The sequence below is a fragment of the Falco naumanni genome, chromosome 17 (genome assembly GCF_017639655.2).
Source record: "Falco naumanni isolate bFalNau1 chromosome 17, bFalNau1.pat, whole genome shotgun sequence".
In the NCBI taxonomy this organism is placed as follows: domain Eukaryota; kingdom Metazoa; phylum Chordata; class Aves; order Falconiformes; family Falconidae; genus Falco; species Falco naumanni.
In genome coordinates, this window is record NC_054070.1 from 1,954,997 (window position 1) to 1,976,413 (window position 21,417).

Below are 21,417 nucleotides of genomic sequence, written 5' to 3' on the forward strand. Positions count from 1 at the left end.
TATCTTAATGGAAAAGCTTTCCCACATCCTCAATAAAGGCTTCTTTTAACCAACATTTTAACAAACCTTTGAAAATACACAGAAACTGAGAAACAGAGCACATTCAAGTCTGATCCAAATTCACTCATATCTTCAAAGTTTATCTTTCAACTTTTTGATGTTTGGGTGTCTCACACTGTTCCAGCTCCGGATATAGAAGCTGGCTATGCCATCTTCCTCAATGGCGTATCCCTCTTCTCCCTGGGAAAGATGCCAGCCAAAGGCTTTCTACTTGACCTTCCAGGACTGGCTTCCCCATCTTTCTCTCCAGTCCCCAGTCATTTCTGTGCAGTATTCCAAATCAACACTGCCAAGGCCTCTGAACTTTGTGGCCTCAGTGAACTTCACTATTACATTTTTTGTGTGTTAGGATGATAAAATCTTGAATAAGACTAGTCCCAAATCAGTCCTTGATGAATTCCATAATAGAATTGTAAATCAAATCTTCTTCCAGCACACTCACAGAATGAAAATGAAAGACATGACCATTAGCGCAGGTTATTTATCTTCTCAGTCTCCTCTTCCCAGCCTCCCTATCTTCTATTCCTTCCCCTCTGCAGCTGAGTTCCCACCAACTTGCCAGCAGCGGCTTACTCACAAGATCTTCTTCCTTACTCCTGCTCCTCTTTGGTTAAAACCTATGGGCAAGCCAGCTCCCTCCTCAGCTTTGTTACCTTCCAGTCCACTCAAACTGAACGTCCACTGCCTCTTCTTTGAATCATTCTTTACACCCTTCTGCACCTCCTGCCTCATCTCTCTCAGAATAGAATCAGGATATTTTATTGCAAGAAGAACATGACTAAATTTAACAAGACCTTTCATGTATTTCGACGGGGATACTGTTCTGATTGAAGTTCACTGGAAAAAGAACCGGCATGCCCTGTCTGAGTCTTGGAAACAGGTGAAGCACAGTTACACCAGCTGGAGAATCGGTGGTCTGCACTGGTCTACTTCCTAGGCTGTTTCCTACACTAAACAAACTATTAGCAATGCAAAACCAGCACAACTAATTACTTTATAAAGCATAAAAGTTACCGATGTCAAGTGGCTGATCGGAATGTGTTCGAACAGGAGGTTGCTGTTTTCTCCGTACAATCTCCACTATGAGGGATGAAGAAAGATGCTCAAATTCCTTCATCATTATTACCTGATTAAAATGTGATTCCTTCACCACAAAGTTCAGGCAATGTTCCTTAAAAAAAAACCAGTATTAATACAAAAATTACACTTTATGAAGTCATCCTACAGCATCACACTGTTACCATGTCACACTGAAACAGACATCCTTTTCTTATGACCCTCCACACATGGATCCTGCAGCTGGTATTATGGAACAGTGACCTCCTTACTAAGTGACTGTTTAGGCTCCTACTTGAACAGGAAATTCAGGACAATTCTAAGCATCTAGAAAAACCTGACTAAGAAATAATAACAAGGAAAAGATTAATTGTCTCCCATCTACCTTCTCTGAAGCTTTCTAAAATGGCAATGTCAGGAGACACCAAAAACTTCATGGAGTGAACGAAGATTGACTGCTATCTCAAAATAATTCTTTATACAATTAGATATCAAAAGTTAATTAGAAGCATGAAGAGATCTTAACTCTTAACACTCTCCATTAAGGGTACAAACAGTTTGTAGGATTTCATTGTGTGGATTTTGCTGTAACCTTTGCTGTAAAGGTTGCAAGCAGTCTGAAAGGGCTCTTATAGGTTTCTGTATGATAGAAAAATTGAAGTGGTGGAAAGGTGAAAAATGAACTAGACCTAATGCTAAACAGCTAAAGGGACAAAAAAGCACTTCATTTGCCACTGTGAACCAAGGCTTTCCCTCAGGACACTTGAATAAGCAAAAAATATCATCTATACCAGCTCACCATAAGGTGAGTACAAAATTCACCCAAAGAATAATCATTCTTGTCCATTTTCTGCCAAGTTATTTCACCTGGGATCCAAAGTGATGTGTCAAGGACCCATCTGTAAAACATTTTAAACAATGACTAGGATGCCAGGAAGAGCAGCCTTCTGCAGATGGCACCTACGCATGAGGACTAACGCGCACTTAAGAAGACAGGATGCCAACCCAAGGTGATCCTGACCACATGGAGTGGCGTGGAAGAGCCCCTGTCACCCTGCTGGTAGTTAAGGCAGGCGGAGGAGTTGGCTGATCTGAAATTACTGGCACTAGATCCACCAATGCTGAGATACTCGCTTGAGCTTCTGGGCAGCTAATGGAATCACAGTCCTGTGCACCCAAGGCTGTGCCAGCATTTACAGACTTGCTGCTGACTCTGCTGCTGCCCTCCTGGATGCCTTTTCTTTACCCAAATCCATTGCACAGAGTGCCTGAAGAAGTGCTGGGGCATACTGGTTTCTCTAGCCTCACTCTGATTGCAACCATCAGCGCTGCAGCGTGGTCAATGGACGTGCACAGGCTGCTCCAGTAGGCATTCTGTGACCTAGCACTGACTCCTGCACTTGGGTGGGGGAGCTGCTTCAAGCAGAATTGGCTCTGGCCACTGTTGGTGGGAACCAGACCATCACAGCAAATCACGGTCTGAAGCCTGGGGCTATCAACTCTATCATGACTTTTGGCAAATGCGTAAAAGCCCTTGACCCACTACAAAGAAACAGAGTTGCAGACACCATTTTGCTATTCAGATCAAAGGCATGAGAACCGAATTTCGTTATTTTCATCAGACCAGGTCAAGGAACCTGTTTGCAGTCTCTGCATAAAACAGTGGGACTACAAAATGCACTGGTTCCATCTTGCTGCAGCAAGAGTGAATTGATGAAGAGCCAAAGTCACTCTGCCCTTTACATCCTACAGGGCAGATACACAAAAATATCAAACATTTAGTGAAAAAACCCTACATAATAACCATGAGCAACTGCAGGACAATCCACACGAACATATACTCAAGCAACTGTAATTACAGGAAAGAACCGGATTTGCAAAAGCCGATAGCTTTTCCAAAATATTAATTGCATAAATTTTATTTTTAAAAATTTCTTATCAGTTACTTTGTATGCAGGATGTGATTACCTTTAGCTGATCCAGCTGAAGCTTGTTAGCATTTTCACACACGATGAGCACATTCTGCAGATCTACAGATGCTTCAATATATTGCAGGCAGAGCTGTTCCAGTCGAGAGAGCTTGAAGTTTAGGGCTAGTTTGTACACATCCATAATAAGCAACACATCCTGCACATGGCCTGAAATGACAGGAGATAAAAATGCTGGAGAGCCTACAGAAGAGGAATCTTTCTCAAAGTGTTTATTTTTACATCAACCTGGGCATTCAGAATGGTAGAATGGGCAGCAACCGGAGTATTCTTACGGAGAAAAATGTTCCAGTGCTGGTTAGACAAATTCTGAATTAAGATTAAAAAAAGGAGTTTCAGAATTTTGGCATAAAACAGCCACTCAAAAAGATCTTTTGGACAAAGATTTTGTGACAATCTGGATCACAATTTTTTAAAACCCTCAAAATAAAGTGAAGTCCCTAAAACCACCAACAAGCTCCGAAACTAGCAGCCCGATTTTCCAAAGTGCTCAGCTGCTAACAGCTCTGCTGAATTCCTTGCTTTTTACGCAGTATTAGCAATCAGCTCCCTGATTTTGACAGACCCTTATGGCTGCACTCTGTGCTTGCGCGTGTACAGATCTGAGGCTCGTCTAGAAAAGAGGGCTGGCGTAAAAAGAGGGGCAGCGTGGACTCTCACAGGCCACTGCAGCGGGGCTACTGGCACACCAGCTCAAGGAATCATCAACCCTCCATAGCCTTTGCTTTCCTCGCAGGAGATCTCTAGCCATCTGCTGTAACTACTCCTTGACAGAGAGAAGCCTTCTTGCATGTCATGTGCCCTCCCTGTGTCTAATCAGAAAATCCTGTTTGATAAGCATGCCCAATTCTATTATCTCAGCCTCTGGATGGATCCCCAAGGTGCTGCTCTCTGAACTATGAGGAGCAACTAGGAATACAAATGGTCAGGACAGGACGGGGCCATTGGAGGATCCCAGCAGAAAGGTAAGCACCAGGGAGAATATTTGATGGGCTGGGGGAAGGGTAGCAGGCTGCCTGGAAAGCCTGTAACAAAGAGAAGAGCTCAGCATGATAATAATCCTTTCCTTGGTCTGATCCTGTCCTGAGGTGAGCGTGCTGAGGATCAGCGAGCCAGCTGACAACGGGATCTGGCAATGTCAGCAGACACCAACGAGAAGGTTCCCTCGTCCCCACTAATTAGGCTTGCTCTCAGACACGCTGCCTTGGAGGAAATCCTTGGGATAACTGCATACAAATCACTATTTTCCTTAGAATTACCTTTTACAGAAAGGAAAGATCCCGGACTGTAGCTGAAGCAAAGCCTGCAGTGTGCTGACAGACGCAGCTCACTCCACCTTGCTGTGCCATATATCTGCAGCCCCCCCGGCCCCCCCAGCTGGAGCTGCCCCCCGCTATCCAGGCTGACTCCCACGGCCCAACAGACCCCATCGCTCAAGCACAGCCCTGAGTTAGATCTGCTGTGTGGGAGCCGAGATCTCTGCCTATAACCTCCCAGCCTGCAAGTGTTTTTAACTCAGGGATCTTCAATGGATGCATCAAATGGATTTTTCCTTTCTCGAGGCATTCCTTTGGGTTGGTATTTTGAAAAGAAGATAAATCCTAGCTTGCTCTGCCTTTCTGCGTGGGCTCAGTTTGCAATGCATCAAAATAATACCAGAAAAAGGAAATAAGCCAGCCCAGGATACACACTCCTTCCAGGCAGGTTGCTGTAATGTTCAAAATACCACAAGACTTTTGTTTGTTTGTTTGTTTGGGGGGGGTGTGTGATACATCTTTTGGAATGAGCAAAAACCTGCTTTTCCTTCACGTTTGAAAAGAATTTGGAAAAAAACAAAGCACTGTTAGTATACTCTGACAAAAATCTGCTTTTTTTTTAATCTCAGGTAAGTAATTAAGAGCAGAACTGATCATCTGCAAAGGCTCAATCCTGCTCTGTAGCAAAATAAATGTTTGCTGCCCAGTTGCTAGTATTTTTTTTGTATCCTGCTGTTCTACCTTTGCGAGGGTATTTTATTTTATCCGTATACAGGAACTGCATGAGCACCTCGAAGGGCTGTGCCTCAGCCTCTCGGATGGGTACTTCCAGCAGCGGCTGCAGGCGGCACAACTTGACATTCCCACCAATCCCATCCTTCTGACATGTCGCATGTCCCTCATCTTCAATATCTTGCTTTGATTTCTAATGAGACAGAAAAAAACCACTTGTAATGTGGCAACAAGGCTGTGTCCGCTCACACACATTATTATCAAACTAGCGGAAAGATCCTTCTCATGACTGCATGCTCTTCAAGACCCAAGATTTCTTTATCTTCAAGATTATCTTCAAAACAACAAGGAATTCATAGTCTTAGACTTACTGTTCCATATCCTGTGACAAACACGGATCAGAATGAATGTGAGCCCCTGGATAAAGCTCAAAAGCAGGACCTCAGAAAAAGGGGAGAATGAATTCCACTGAGCTCACAAATCTGCCCTCAGCAGGAACAGCACCTTTCCTTGGAGGAGGAAGATGTAGGAGCAGGTTCCACAGTCCCCTGCCTTGCAAAGTCAGAGCTCAGTGCTGCACAGAAGCATTTTAAGCCACTGTTACTTTCAAGTTTCACTTTGTCGGCCTTTCCCTACAGCCTTTTTCAGTGAAGATGGAGGGCTGTGGGGCAGCAAAGCAATTCACTAAAGGGCAATGAGGCATCCATATGTCTTACTGCAGGTTGTGTGCTACCACTTCCTCAAGAGCAATAAAATGTTTGCTGCTGAAAAGCTGTAAGTAGTTAAAATTAATAGACAATGAACCAGAGGCACCAGACCTTCAACTCTGGAAAAAGTCAGGAAATGCTAAAGTAAAGGGAACAGAGCCAGCCTCAAAACCTTAACACTGCCTTCCCTCTGATCTGTCTGATCCACAATGACATGCAGTTTTTACCCTCCCCTGAGGGAGCGACAGGCGTTCCTCCCCAGGGGTATTCTGCTATGAGAGCTCCCAAGAACCATACTGCCAAATCCAGATAACTGGATTAACTCTGGCTCCTCTCTGTTACACTCCTTGCCTGGCCTGATGCACATCCAGGAGCCTACGCTAATACTAATTATCCTCCTTCTTTTACTTGCTCAGGAGCACCTTATCACCAGATGCTGCTCCAGCCCTACGTCTGTCTCAGCAGATGTTTTTTTTCCTGACAACTTTATTTCCAAAATTGGGCAGAATACATGTTACCTTGCCACAAGATTACTTTTCTAAAACACTCACCTGTTTCAACCTCTCCCTTGCCTGTATGATTTTCTTTTTCAGCCACTTGCAGCGAGCTGTAACAATTGCGGTATGCCCTCGGACTCGTTCTTCCTTCTGTCAAAGGCAAAGGAAGAACACATACGAAACTTTTATACCCAAATCACACGGTAGTGGGAGATGGCAGGAGTTGTAGAAACCTGGGCTGAACTCCGGGTTACTACACATTTAGTCTAAGTTAGAATCAAAGGCAACTTTGCATCTGCTCTGCACGTACAGATGAAATTCAACACCTATTTTCTCTAAAGGCTAACAGCAAACACCATTTGGAAAGTCTTTGTTATGTTCACTGAGTGGAAGCTGTTGCGTGGGTTCAGGGTCACAGATACCACTTCTTATTGTTGCATCTGATTTTTGGTTTAATTTTCTTTTCAAAACAACAGTATGGGTTTTTGCTATAGTTCTTCATAATCTACTTCATCTGTTGTTGAGGATCTGTTGTCTGATCTCTGTAAAGTGTTTTGTAACTTTTTTTTTTGCAAAAGGAATGCAGGCAAGTTCAAATTTCTCATGTTTTTCTTCAGAAAATGTTCTTTCTAAAATTTTATAGCTGTTCTCATTACCAGAGAATCATTTCCCTGTGCTGCTTTTTCTCATTCTGTTTTATTTTAGTAATTAAAAATGGCTCTTGAAATGATACATGGATCTGCAAACCACTGACCTGCTCTTTCCAGGACACAGTTGGGACCTCAGAGTACAGAGGTCGTTAGTATCTTTTTCATATATGTATAATTTTTCACTATATATAATGTGCTCTGATAAATTCAGGTTATGTCTCAGTGATCAACAGCTCTTCACAGTTTAAAAGTTTCTTCTCCTTTGCAGCATTAGAAATTTATCTGGGTTAGTGTAACTTACTAAATCAGACACAATTTTCACCAGTGACACTGCTCTTAAAAACTTCATGCCCAGGGTTTCTGGCACAATCATTGCACAATTTGCTTTTCCCTGGCAAACATGCTACACATGCAGTAACACCCCCATTGGCACCTTTTCAATAAATTCTACTCACCTCTCCCAAAACAAACTCCAAGTCACTGAACTGCCTGTTTTCCCATAGCCTTCCATAATCTTCATGTAGAGTGCATTTAGGGTAACAAGAAAACTAAAAAAATAAAGCCCCACAGAAGCAGAATTAATTTCAAACGGCTATATCCAACAGCACTGTAGCTATACACACTGTCCCTGGATTTTCTTATTTAACTCAACCTCACTATAGTATATAAAGTAGAAAATAACAAGCAAACAAAACACATGCAAGGGTTTCCTCTATAGTAAGGGTAATGAAAGATAACAGGGAAGAATTGTGTCTCATCACAACTTGCAGATTTCAAGATTTGGTGTTCTTGGGAGAGCAGGAGTCTCACCTGCTCTCAGGACTTGTCTGAGGGTCCCACACAATAAAAATAAACTCGAGCGTAGGGGGGATTTGACCTGATGTGAGTATCCTGAAATTTAAAATTCCCATAGTTTCCAGGGGGGCGGGAGTGTTGCACGAAGGTAAAACTTCAATACAAAATGCTCTGACCCAGGAACCCTGAACGTGACAGTACACGAAGAGCAACAGTCAGTGTTCAGTTAAACATTCTGGCAAATCCTGTCTAATACATTTTTCAATAATCTGTCAAATTAGGTTGTCATGACCTCTGCTAGGACTTTAGAAGGCACTGGAGAGCTTGGCCTTACCAAAATTTCTGTCCAGATAACATTTCTCCAAAGACTTTAAAGATATACACTAATCTTTGGCAGCCGAATCTGGAATGCAAAGGCTGCCTGCAGGAAGGACGTGAAACAAAAGCCATCAAGCTCATGGCGAGCCAAACCAGAGACTGTCACACCCAGAGACAGAAGGATTCACGCAGAATTGGTGTGGAAGTTTGAGCATGTTTATCAGTGAATTACCTGGAACCTGTACATTTCTCCGCTTCTAATGTTATTGTCGACTGTGCCACCAAAGATGTACATAGCGTCTGAGATAACAGCTGCAGCATGGAAGAGTCTCCCACTGGGTAACTAGGGAAAGAAAAGGACAAAATAGGTGAGAGAATAAATAAAAGCCGCTGCCTTCTCCCAAGAAAAATGACCTGCAACAGATCAACAGTGAGAAGGGAAAATAAATGTAGTCTGAAGTGACACAAACGCTTGCATCCTAAGATTGACATTTATTATGTTATAGGATTGTTTCCTGGTGTATCTAGAACACACTTTACAGTCATATTTAAAAAGACCCGTTCGTTGCACCTTCTAATCAGAAGGCTATGTACACAGCGCTCTACATATCGTGATAGCTACAGAATATATCATTTACCAAACTCAGACTCAACACTGACATAGAAAAATAAAACGCACTTCTAGAAACAAAGATTCTGCAAATGTTATCACCAAGCAAACTCAGACCTTATTCTGAATATTGTGGGGAACTTGAAAGGTACAGGATCATCTGACTCAGCAGGATGCTGAGCTCCAGGCTGTAAATGCATGCGTTCCTCAGGGCTGCCTGGGGCTGAACCACCTGGCCAAGGAGCCCCTCCAGCAACGCCAGGATCTGCACAGAAGCCCAAGGCTGGAGATGTTTACAGAGTTGGCACCACAGAGTCAAGTCTCCTTTCTCCATCATGCCAGATCCACTGAAAATAAAGCCACCGCACACTGTAGGAAGCCTCAGCTATTTATAGGGCTGGGTGATCCCATCAGCCCATGCAACACACTTCACCAGGGAACTGCAGAATCAGATGATTGTGAAGCAGGAAGGAGTCACTGCCAGGCAAAGCTGCCATGACCCTCCTGCATGGGACAGACCACATCATTTTCTCTGGAGGTTACACATAAGGTATCTGATTAAATTAGCATCACTGAGATACCTCACATAACATCTTCAAGTGGTGATAGTAACTTCTTTTTTTTTTTTTTTCCTAGTTTGATCAGGCTTGTTTTGTCTTCCAGGCAGCGAATCTCATTAAATCTTTGCCTACAAAACAAGAAGCCCTCCAGTATAAGAAATCTTCTCTTCTTGTACGTATTTATAGACACCACTCAAGTAAACTCAGACACGAAACAAGATTATGTTTATCTGACGAGACATATTTTCCAGGAAACCATGCTGACTGGCATTTTTCATTACCACCAACTTACCCCTTCTACCGCAGCATCACACAATGGTCTCATTTAGCTTGTTACTCACCAGACTTTCCATGACTTTTTCTTTTCTTCGGACTACAGCTTTTAAGGGTACAATCCCCCATGCAGTAACTAGGACCTGTTTAATGATATTTTTTTTCTCAGATGTACAAACTACAGATTTGGCCACCTTAAAATGCACATTTGCCTGTGCCAGTTTAACAAGCCATCCAGATTCCTCTGGGTAAACAAGATACCTTCTGTCCGCGCCACACTTCACGGCTACTTTAGCCAAGAAACTTTAAAATTGGTGCTAACAAATACTGTGATGGGAAGATTATGAAATAATATTGATTTATTAGTACATTACTGCTGGGCTCCTGTTCGATACCCCTCCAAAAGACGATGAGATTAATGTCAAATACAATCTTTTTTAGATGGCTTCTATTTGTTCTTAGTAGTAATCTCATTAATTAAATAAGATTTACTGACTGAAAAAATCAAACATATTATAGTAGTTTAAAAATACATCAGTGACCTTTATCAACCAGACCTCCAACCTCATCCCAAAATATAAAGTTTCTTGCTGAGACCTATTTCTACACAACTAGATGGGCTGTGTTACAGTATCTTTCTTACAACTAACTCTCCAAACAACAACAAAAAAATAATAAAAATTAAACAGAACTACTCTGTCAGAGATCAAATGCAGGCCACCTGATTTATACTTATTCAGGTCACTATCCCTGTCTTTTTTTTTTTTTTTTTTAAATACTGTAGCTTTGCTTTTCATTGAAATAATTCCGAGTATTCTCTAGTATTTGCTTTTAAAAAATCAGCCACTGTATTTGAACAACCATATTTTTTTCTATCAAAAATCCTTAAAGCATTTTAACAACTGGTGCCAGAAAGAAAACATGAATCATCTGAACACTTAACCAAGTTAACACAATACTTGCTCGTCGCATCGTATTTAACTCAATCTGTTTAGGAACCTTATAAGGATGATTTTTAATTTGCAATGTTTGGTACCAGAGTGGTCAAGGAACCAGAGCTTTGCCACTTACTAGTAACTTAAGCAATCAAACAACTCGACTTTTTAAATACGCTTATCACATATTCCCTTCACAGTCCCACAAAACTTTGTTTTGATGTGGCATGTCCTGAATCGCTCGAAGTCAGCGCTCTGTTCCTGCTGCTTACTGTTTCACTTGAAGCTAAAATCCCTCCAGTGCCATCCCTGTTGGTCTATCCTTTGATCCTTACCCATCAGCTCCCAGCCAGCTCCGCACCCATCCCAAGGCAAAGCTCCGGGCACTCCTTTGTATGGAGCACAACTGCTTCTCCTCACCTTCCCAGCCTGTCTTTCTGGTCAAGTGAACTATCTCAGCCATGTCCAACAGGGTCACAGCTCTGCGACTGTGCACGATCTTCTAACTCCTCCTGCCTCCTAAGCCAAATGTGCTTGGGAGAGGTAGCTGAGATGAGCTGTTTCCACAAGGGGAGAGCAAGAGCCTTCCCAATCCTGTCGTCCACCAGATGCCTCCTCCCACACCTTCACTTCTCTTGAGGCGATGGCAATCCTTCCCTGACGCACCTTAGCGTAAATATTCCAGATAACAGGGTGAGAACTGCACTCAGTATTACACCGATTGTAGCGAGGAACAGAGCCATTGCGCTGCAGAGCCAGGCCTGTCAGGTATGCCTAACACTAAAGGCAAACCAGTGCACCTACCAGTAAAGTCCTCCCGATACAGTACCAACTGCTACCTAAAACCATCACTGTGCAAATGTAACTTGAGTCTGGCAGGTGAGATAATCTGTGCGAAACTACACTTTTGATTTGCGGTAACTGTAATTTCAGTAAGGGTTTCTGCTGGCACAACTCCAGATGGTCACAGGTGAATCCAAACAGCTATTGTCCTTCTCATTCCCAGTGCATATGGGAATGCTAAAAATCACAGATGATGATGCACTGCCAGTCTGAACGTATTTGTCAGCTCTAGATCCTATACTTACCTCTCAATCAAGGTGATCTCCTTACTTTATTAGCCGTCTCTGACAAAAAGAATTTTAGATTCAATCCTGACACCTCTCATGATCCGGGCTGGCACCCCTCTGTGAGCTGCACTCCCCTGTTTCATCTGTTGAAGTGTTTTTTCTATTTAAGGTTAATGAGATTTGCAATCTGAGGCTCTTTTCAAGCTGGAATCTTTGCTTTGAAAAGATCTCATCAGTTACCTTTGCTTCCCCTTTCAGTACACCTTTCCACACCACCAGCATGGTTTGAGCCATCATTTTCAAAAATTCAAGTATTTCAGAAGTGGGGTGGGGTTTTATTTTTGCATTTCTTGTGCCCAAATTCAGTCTGTATCCTGTCTAGACAGCACAAATTGAGTTTGTCCTGTGATGCTCATCAGGGTTCTGATTTGACTTACAAAGCTGTGCATTAGTGTTGCTTCTCCCTGTGCTAGAGTGCCGAGCAATCATTCAAATAGTTGAGATTACAGCCCTGAGCATCATCTCTGGGGCTGATTCCACATACTTTGAAATAAACTTAGTTAAATCTGTGCAAACCCCTAAACTCATTGATTTAAATTTTGACCTCACCAGGAATACATTCAGCTTCACTTGAAGTCCTTAATAAAGCTGAATCAGTGTGTAAGTAAAATTAAATCAAATGAATAGTTCCCACTCAGAAGTCAATACTAGTTTCCTATATGCAATTTAGAACTCGGCATGTGCAGAGTCAAGGCTTAAATGGTTCTTAGATTAGAGTTCAAGCTGAAATAGCTCAAGATATATTTCAAGGAGAGAAAAAAGGAGAGGAGGAAAAAAGCGTAAACAAGGCTGGAATTTATTTCTCTTTCCTGAAATACATTTAATTTGCATTTTTGAAGTCTCTTTCACTTCCCAGTGTTTCTTTACCTCCAAGTCTGCTGTAGGTGGTTGTTTAACTGTTGTTATGCTGAAATCTAAACCAAATACATCCTGAGATTTTTTTAAACCACATTCTTCCAAGGGCAAGGAAGGAGCTCCTTCTGGGGCAGATACTCTCTCAGCCACTTCTGGATAGGACACCTGGTTACAAGATTTAAAAACAATAGTATGTAAAAGTATAGATGGGAGGCATGAGAGACTGGATAGGGAGCAGCAGGAGCCCCCCTGCAGCTGAAGCTCCAGAAGATCATGCCCTTGTATCCAGAACATTCAGAATCAGTCCAGAAGAAGCACTGCGGTCTTGCTTGGAGCCTACCACTGTGACTGAACAATCTCACAAATTAGTTGTCTAATTTTCTTACGTTTTTTACAATGACAGAGGTATACGGCAATTAAAATCTTATGCACTTATTGCTTTTTGTCTGCCCTCTTCCTCCCGCGGTTCTTCATGAGAAGCCGAGGGTTTTGTTTACTGCAAGCAGGAAGAACGGAGGCCATGAACAAGGAAGGCAAAGAGGTATCTGTCAGCTATTCCCACAATCCTGAGACAGACTTCCCATGTTTTGGCTTGACGAAAAACCAGGGCAGCTGGACCACTGCAAAGTGACAACCCGTACTGTATGTCAAGGCTGACTAACATCCTTGGAAGCTGATGAAGTACAACCTTTCCTACGGCTGACAGGTTACAGCGCGGCGTGAGAACAGGCAATGTGCACAGAGCTAACGCAGCCGCCGCCGCTCCGCTGGAGAGCCGTGCGCTCCTCAAGGGCCAAGCTTTAGCTGGCTCTGTTCATGGTCCAGACACAACTCTTCTGTACCTCTGTCAAGAGATCTGGGTCAGTTACAAAAATCTATCTTTTCTGTAGCGAGATTTATTCTCTTAGCTCTCAAGAACGTACTAGCTATACTATTACTGCAGGCTGTGACTACTTCTTGTTGGTTTTGGTGCTTATCTTCTACCTCTTACTAATTTCTCAAAGTATTCTAACATGTTCTCAGTGCTTTTTCAGATTGAAATTTCAACAATATTGGCAACACTAGGGAATGGCTAAAATCAAATCCACTGCAGTTGTTTCAAGGCTTTTTCTCATTCTTTTAGCTTCTGAGAAGCTGCCTTATATTTACAGAATAAATTTTTAATTGTATAAATTTAACTCTCCTCACAGTCATATATGAATGAGTAGGTATTAAGGAAGCTGACTGTTGCACTGAACTCCAAATCTAGTAAAAGATGCACTCAGATCTCTTTCACAATCTAGGAACACTGATGAGCATCTCTATCCTCCAATACCACTGAAAACTCTAAGCCAAAATGAAATAAAAAGACCTAAAGCCATCAACAAACAAACCTGATGAAGCAACATAAACTCAAAGGTTAAAAAAATAATAATCTATTTTTCCTCTGAAACTAGAAAAAAACCTTATGGTTTAGAAAAAAAAGGTCCAAATGAGATGTCACTACTGGTAGCTGTTTATAAAGAAATGCTTCCAGACTATCATACCAGGCAACAGCATAAAACTCTCAAACAGATGGGCAGACAGAGCTTTGGATATTCCTTAAGTTCAAGGAGGTTTAAGGATTTAAAATGTTTTCACGTGCTGGGTGCAGAAAATCTATATGCTTTTCAGACAAAATTGGAACAGACTCATTTTAGAGTGAATTTCCAAGACATACAGCTCTGCAAATGAACAAAGAGAAGGCAAATGCTGAAGGACTTTATTATGCCTTTCCTTAGACAGTTACTCCTTTGAAATTATGGCAACGGACTCATCCATCCCGGCTTACGGCTGTAGCTACCTGAGAGCAAACAAAGGGCTGCTTATAATCCACGAAGCACCTATTACTGTTAAAAATCTGGCATGATATGAACCTAGCAACACAGCCTAGGCAAAGGCTTCTTTCACCTGTGAGGAGGAGCATCCAGCCAGCTCCGTCCCAAGAAGGTTACGGAGTGAAGCCTCCTGGAAGCTACATCCACCACATGAAGGGGGTGACTAGGAGCAGCCAGCAAGGATTTACCAAGAGTAAATTTTTCCTGACTAACCTGATCACCTCCCACAAGATACTGAACGGCTACACAGATTAGAGGAAGGCACTGTGTTCTCAGCAAGTCTGTGGCTGAAACCAAATTGTCTGAAGTTCCTCATATGAATCAGTTAATACAGAAAAGGGACTGTCATGGATTGTGGCAGGGCACAGAAAGTTAGAGACCACGACGAAGAAACCTACAACACAGAATAAATCACTAGATACAAAAGCAAAGTCACAATAACAAGTTTGTTGCCATATCAGCTCTTCCAGAGATTTTGCACTTCTGGTTACGGCAAATAATAGTGGTGGGACAGTGGACACTATCTGACATTCTGCTCTACACTGAAGATGAGATTTTTCCATTTGACATTCACTGGAGAATACAGCATGGAAACAGGGAGTTAAATTCTTTAACAATGATATTCAAACACATGCTGTTATAACTGCAAAGGTCAGAATATGAGACAATCTGTAACTTACTGAAAAACAGTAAATGCTCTTTCCCTTAAAATCATTCTAATATACCAGTTGCAAATTTAAAAAGTAGTGTTCATGTATAATTCATCAGAAAGGATTACACACAGTTGAAAGAGCGAGTATTGCCAATTCCAATGAACGCATCTCAAAAGATCACACACTGAAATCTAACAACAGATGACAAAAATCAAGTGACCAGCCATTTCCTCCTTTTTGGCACCGTTGTGTATATTCAAAAATCAGGTTACCATAATAGTACTTTAGGGATCTTAAATCTGACTTCCTGCACAGAACAATCTATGAGACTTCCCTGTAGTAGTACTGAAACGGAGCCATTCTTTTAGAAAAGCTTTCTTTTTAGAAAATAGCAAATCCTGGTTTAGACATAGTGAAGAATCTACCAGAAAGCTCTGATAAAATGTTCATTAGCCTCATTATTCACAATTTGTAAACTTCTATTTCCTTTTCTTTTTTAGTCTGAATGTTTCTAGTTTCAACTTTAAGCCACTGGATCCTGCTTTATCTTCTGTCAATAGATTAAAAAGCCTCTGTTCCCCAGGTAACCAGTGAAGAATTAATTTCCTAAACCTTCCCTAAAAGAGGCTGTGCTTCACAGCTGGTCACTGTGCTTCCCAATCTTCAGTCATTTTCAGATTTCTTCTCTGAATAAGCTCCTCGATTTGCGGACACAAGATGGTGAGATATTATACTGGAAGATCTAGCTAATAAACATAGGGGTAATGTATTTATGGTACTGAATGATATTATGCTATGTCGGCTTCTGGAGCCAAGAATATCATCAGCACTTCCAGCCATTTTACATCGCAGGGAGCTTGTTCTCAGCTTCCCACAATGACTAAAGTTTTGAAGTCATTGTTTCCAGGGATACTCTTAAGGGAAACCATTAAGCACAGACCACACACCCTGTTCTTAGATGTATTGCTTTACACACATACTGAAATACGTCTTGTTTGTGCACACCTTAAGAGGAAATCCAAATCACACTGAGTGGACTGTTCCTTTAGCTGTTAATTGGCAAAACTCTGGACAAATAGTAAATAAGAGGGGAAAGCTGTGATTTTTTGTTTTCTTAAGGTCACTGACAAAAGTTTATGGCAATGCAAGGATAACAACCAGTCCCTAAAGGACGTAAGCAGAGTAACTACTCCTCATTCGAAACTGTATTTCATATCTTTCAGTTATCCAACTTCATACCCAGTTAATGTGAGTCATGTTAATACTGTATTGTTCTAATTTCTTACCAGTGAGTGAGCTACAGAAATACATTCCTTCTGCCTATCATCCACTAAGTCTCCATTTTGCTTATTCTAGGAGAATTCAATAAAAGCATGTAATATACATCCCTTGGAAAGGTTATGAAGGTAGACCTGAAGAACATAAATAGAGTTGTGCAACAATATTAACTATAGTTACAGTGACAACCAGATTTTTAAAAATACCAACGTTTTCAAGATGTCTCTCTCCAACTTATCAAGCACAAATTTAAAAAGGTCACTGGTATGAAGATTCTAAATTTTTAACAAATATTTTCTAAAAAGGATGCAAGTCTGAACACTATCTATTATTTATAGACATAAAAAGTACCAGTCTTCTCTTTGGACTGTGAAATGCTAAATTTTATCTCTCCTAGCAAAACATGATACCCTGACAGCTACACATCTGGAGGCAGATCTTGTTAGGGGCCTCACTGCAGGAATTCAGGGTTTTGTTCACATAATAATGACGTTTCTTTTGCCTGAAGATACCTCAACAGGCGTAACTGATCTCTGCACAGGGAGACTGTGGCAGACTCATCCACAGTAGGATGACTAAGTCCTTTTAATCCTTCCTAGCTGCCCACAAACCACAGCACTGTAATCCATCTGAAAAACTCCAGAACTGTGCCTCAAAGTAAGCCAAGAGAAGATTACCAACACATCAACCTCCATTTTTGCTTATTAAAAGAAAAATGAAGAGCTTTGAAAGTTAGAAACTTTTACTGCTCTTGGCATTGAAAGGCCTAATTGTGAGACTAAAATGTTTCACTGGCCAAGTTTGAGACAAGCAAAGACAGTTTGCTCACTAGTACCTGCTTGCTCACTAGTACCTGCAGTCAGTGGGAATATAACGGCAACTCACCTGGTAACAAGGGAGTGATTCACAGTGTCACTACCCACCAACCTCCTTCAAGCATTGCGAGGAACAAGAATTTTCTTCCTCTTCCTGTGACACCTGGTCCCCTACGAGGCAGCAGCTGTTTCCAAACATCACTTTTGATTCTGCAGGACTGTGTTCGCAAATGTGCACCCCTCCTAGACCTCCAGCTCCTCCATCACTCCCTGCAGAACACTCCTCTGCTGTAGCACAAACCGTAACTGCTGCATGCATGCGTGTCTGTCTGCTGGGGAGCAACTGTGCAAGATGGGGCATTTTCCCTCTTACTGCCTGCTGATTTTTTTATGCCGTTCCAACCACCTTTAGAAAGCCAAGGATATTTTGAGTTCAATACGAAAACTCGAGGCCAATAAAAAGAAAAATCTATTTAAATTATTTTTTAAATCCTCTGATAGCTCTGTGAAAAGGAAATCCAGCACCTCAGGAAGCTCTGGCAGTGTTATGCAGGAGGCATGGACTCAGACGTGATACTCCTCTGGCTGCCTTAGAAAAGTAGAACCCCCAACTGTGAAGATCATCTAACAGTAAAGATGCAGAATAGCTCTGTGTGCTCTGTAAAATATATGCACATATATTACAGTGTCAAGACGACAGTACGAGAAGCTATGGATTGCAACTGTGCAGTTCAAAAAGCCTGTCTTGATACTCATTTTGGAGACATCCTAAAAGCATAAAATAGGAGTTCCTGGTTTATTTTTAAGTACCGACCTGTTCCACTTTAGTTTCCCCTCTTCTATCAACTAAGCCATTTTCCGATCCTCCACGACACAGCGTGGCACTGTCAACAATTTTGAGAGACCTGGGCAAAGAATTAGAACAGGTCCATTGCCAGGCTTGTTTCCAGGTTTTTGTTCTACCTGTTTACCCCAAATCCAGAAAATGCAGGACTGCCTCAGTCCACCTGCAGTGCCTAATACTTGACTGCTGCCTGTCCTCCAGAACTGCTTCTACAACCTTCCCAGAACCCACCCTGTACCACTGCTATTGATGCTCAAATTGTGCCACCTTTTCCAGGTAAAAACCTCAAGATTTTTCAGTCTCATGCAACTTGTCACCTTCCACACTGCCCATAACAGGGTAGCAGGGGGAAATACCTTTTCTACCTGACAGCCTATTTCTGTCACTGGCATGCACAGGTCTGACAAGTCCAAGCCACTACCTGGAGAAAAGCGTCTCGGGGCTGGCTTAATCTTAGTTCAGAGGATGGGAAGGACTGGAATGGCAGCAGTCACTCTCCTTCAGCATAAGACATCTCTTCTGCAAAGCACTGTAAAAATCACTGCTGAATTAATAGCTGAATCAGCACCAGGCCTTCTTATTTTGGACTCCAGAGGCTTTACCCACTCAACGCTAAACTCCAAAAGAATTAAGAATTATGGAAATGCATCACATGATGATAAGTATGAAAGTTAACCTAGCTACAGTTAAGCAAAGCTCTATCGTGGCATTTCTAAGATCATGTAACATAATACAGAAAAACACACAAAGAACACATGCTACACAATCCACCCATTAGAAAAAGGGGAACCCCCTGACTGTATCAAGAGCCAAGACAGATTATCCTGCTGCACAGTAACACAGGTCACCATCACCTCACACACAAGCAGAATCCTTCAAGCGCTGAGACAGCACTGCACTCATCATCTTCTATTTTGCTTGAACTTAATGTGAATAATTACATTCATAGACACGGACAAGAGGAAATTTCAAGTTCAAAGTGTCCTGGGAACAGTAAGTACAGTATTACAGACTCATCGCCACTGTTAAAAGTCTGTCAAAAGCTCATAGAAACTTCAGGAAAACGATTCTAAGAAATGATCCAGTTATCACTCCAGAACACACAAAATCATTTAAAACTTCCTTAAATCGCCAAAGCTCTCTCAGATCTTGCAGTTTTGAAGAAAATTTATTCTCACGTGTTTCAACTGAGCTTCAATCTTACTTTTTATTTCTACAAAATGAGTCTCTAGATGCTATAACTGTGAAAGAAACTTCAAAACACCACACATGCAGCTAACAGACACCTGCCTGGATTACAGACAGCCCAAGAAAAGAGCTCTGAAGTATGAAATGAAATTTAGCAAGGGGTAAGTCAGGTAATAATGCTGTTTTACAACACTGTCAGGAGTAGTTTTGCTCTTGAAAGCAATAAGCAATCATATGAGGAAGAGCCAATGACTGAGGAAGTCAAGTGTCAAATGACAATGTTGCTAGGATCAGAACGGGATCTGTATTCCTGCAGGCAGCTGTATCTTTAAAAAGTTGGAGATGCAGTTTTATTAATTTGATGTGAAAATAAAGCAGCTTTGTCAAAGATAAAATAGGCTACTATGAAACACTTTGTCAAATATTTTTTTCAAATGAGGCCCACATGCTTTGTTAATTTAAGAGCAGTGGATAAATGGTATTTTCCTATTCATCAAATGCTGAGTTACATGTCTTTGCAAACAAACTAAAATACAGTGCGACAGTCAAGGATGTGAGCACTTGTCATACCAATTCTAGAAAAATTAGTAAATCTGCATTTGATTATAATACACATAATATTAATCTCTAAGTTATAACCTTGATCTCGGCAGTTTAAACAACACACAAAGATCAAGTATTTCTACCCTGCAGATTTAGCTAACACACTCTAAACCTACTATTAAATCAGCTAGTATTTTAACATGGTTTAAGGTAAAATCTATTAAAATTAACAAATACAGTCAACATGACCATTCTAAATTCAGGAAATATGCATAGTTGTACAGGCTTCAAGAAACCTACTTTTTTGTGCATTCTGGGAATGAAATGACCAGAGGCCACTGAAACCACATTTACTGAAATGTGAACTGAAACGTGTACTGAAAGCTTGCAAAACCTCAGCACTTCAACATGAAGTACCAGGACATCCCAGAGATGGTATCTATGAGTGCGCTATGAAAAAAAAAAATTACATTTTATCACACAATCATTTAATTGTAATGAGTAGCCCAAGAGAAATATATTAACCATTAACTTTTTTTTTTTTTCCCCCCAGTATTTTCGCGTTTGGGGTTTTACTTGGCCCTTTGTGGTCTACTGCCTTTTTATGTTCATGTAAAGAACCTACATTTTTTAATTTATCTACCTTCTTAACACAAATATGTTCCAAAAAGCCATTTCTGAGCCTCCCTATGATCGCTATTATTATTTTACAGTCGTACCTCTATAAGCACTTTACACTTGACCTAAAAGGGAAATGCTATTCTGTATAATTACAGAATTTCTAAGATTTTACGCACACAGGCATTATTACCGTGAAATAATCAAAACCTTGTCTAGTTTTGAATTCTGCTTCAACAGCATCACAAAGTCAGCCACACAACCACTGGCCCGCACAGTGAATTCATTACTAATCTTTGTCAAATAACGATTGACTCATAACTTGAATTACAAGTGCTTTATGGCATTGCTTTTAACAGTACTAAGCAAAGTCTTAGATGTGTCGACACTGACTAGCTTTTAAACTATGGCCCACAGTATTCCATCTGTTTAACCACTGGTGGGAAGGAACTACTACCATTTAGCTAAATGTCAATGTCCTTGTCAAAAACACGTCCGTAGCCTGACAGTAAAACCACGTCAAAAAGAGACGGAGCATAAAAGGAAAAATCAAGACCTGAAAGTTTTACCTCGCTGTCTGGGCTGGGCTGGATAACTTCCCAGGTCTGAGAGTCCACATCGTAGCAGTGAAGCTCGTTGGGCAGCGTGTTGTCTGCAGCACCACCAAACACATAGAGATGCCGGTCGAACGCAACCATTGTGTGGCCGTACCTCCGTTGTGGAGGAGGAGGGGAGCCTCGAAGTAAGTGCTCGGTAGGAATTCGTGTCCAACTGAGACATTAAACATGAAACAGTGTATTTTTTTACAATTCTTTTCTGCAAAGTAAGTTTTCTAACACTCAGATTGCATGAATAAAGAAGAGGAGCTCTATTACAGTAATTACTGAACCTGCATGAGACAGACAACTAATCCTGCAGGATTCCCGGAGATTTATGTCAGCTCCATGTTGCTAAACTTCTAACTGAAAATGTGATAAAGGCAGTATGATTCCATGACCCAGATGTATTTATGTAAAACCCAGCAGCTCAAAGACCACAACTCAGGGAGGAATCAGTGATCTTTTTAACACATGTTAACAGCTACCCCTTCTAAGTAAAGGGCACCGTCCTGATACCATATACCCCATTTTGGTATCGCTTACTCACTACGACAGCACGATTTCAGCCAAGGTCGTTGTTGCAGTTGTGGTTCCACTCCAG

At 41.5% G+C, this 21,417-nt stretch overlaps 1 protein-coding gene across 2 annotated transcripts in view; it reads right to left on the minus strand.

Annotated features, from left to right (window-relative positions):
- The window catches only part of LZTR1 (leucine zipper like transcription regulator 1), a 34,570-nt gene that overhangs the window by 7,111 nt on the left and 6,042 nt on the right, over positions 1–21,417 (minus strand). The window contains exons 9-16 of one of the 2 annotated variants that reach the window (XM_040616676.1): positions 20,787–20,988; positions 12,435–12,587; positions 8,292–8,402; positions 7,402–7,494; positions 6,351–6,446; positions 5,102–5,285; positions 3,085–3,254; positions 1,075–1,231 (exon numbers count right to left, since the gene is read on the minus strand). In XM_040616676.1, the coding sequence (XP_040472610.1) occupies positions 1,075–1,231; positions 3,085–3,254; positions 5,102–5,285; positions 6,351–6,446; positions 7,402–7,494; positions 8,292–8,402; positions 12,435–12,587; positions 20,787–20,988 (1,166 nt within the window). The remainder of the gene's footprint in view (positions 1–1,074; positions 1,232–3,084; positions 3,255–5,101; positions 5,286–6,350; positions 6,447–7,401; positions 7,495–8,291; positions 8,403–12,434; positions 12,588–20,786; positions 20,989–21,417) is intronic. The other variant, XM_040616677.1, reaches the window with a different exon arrangement.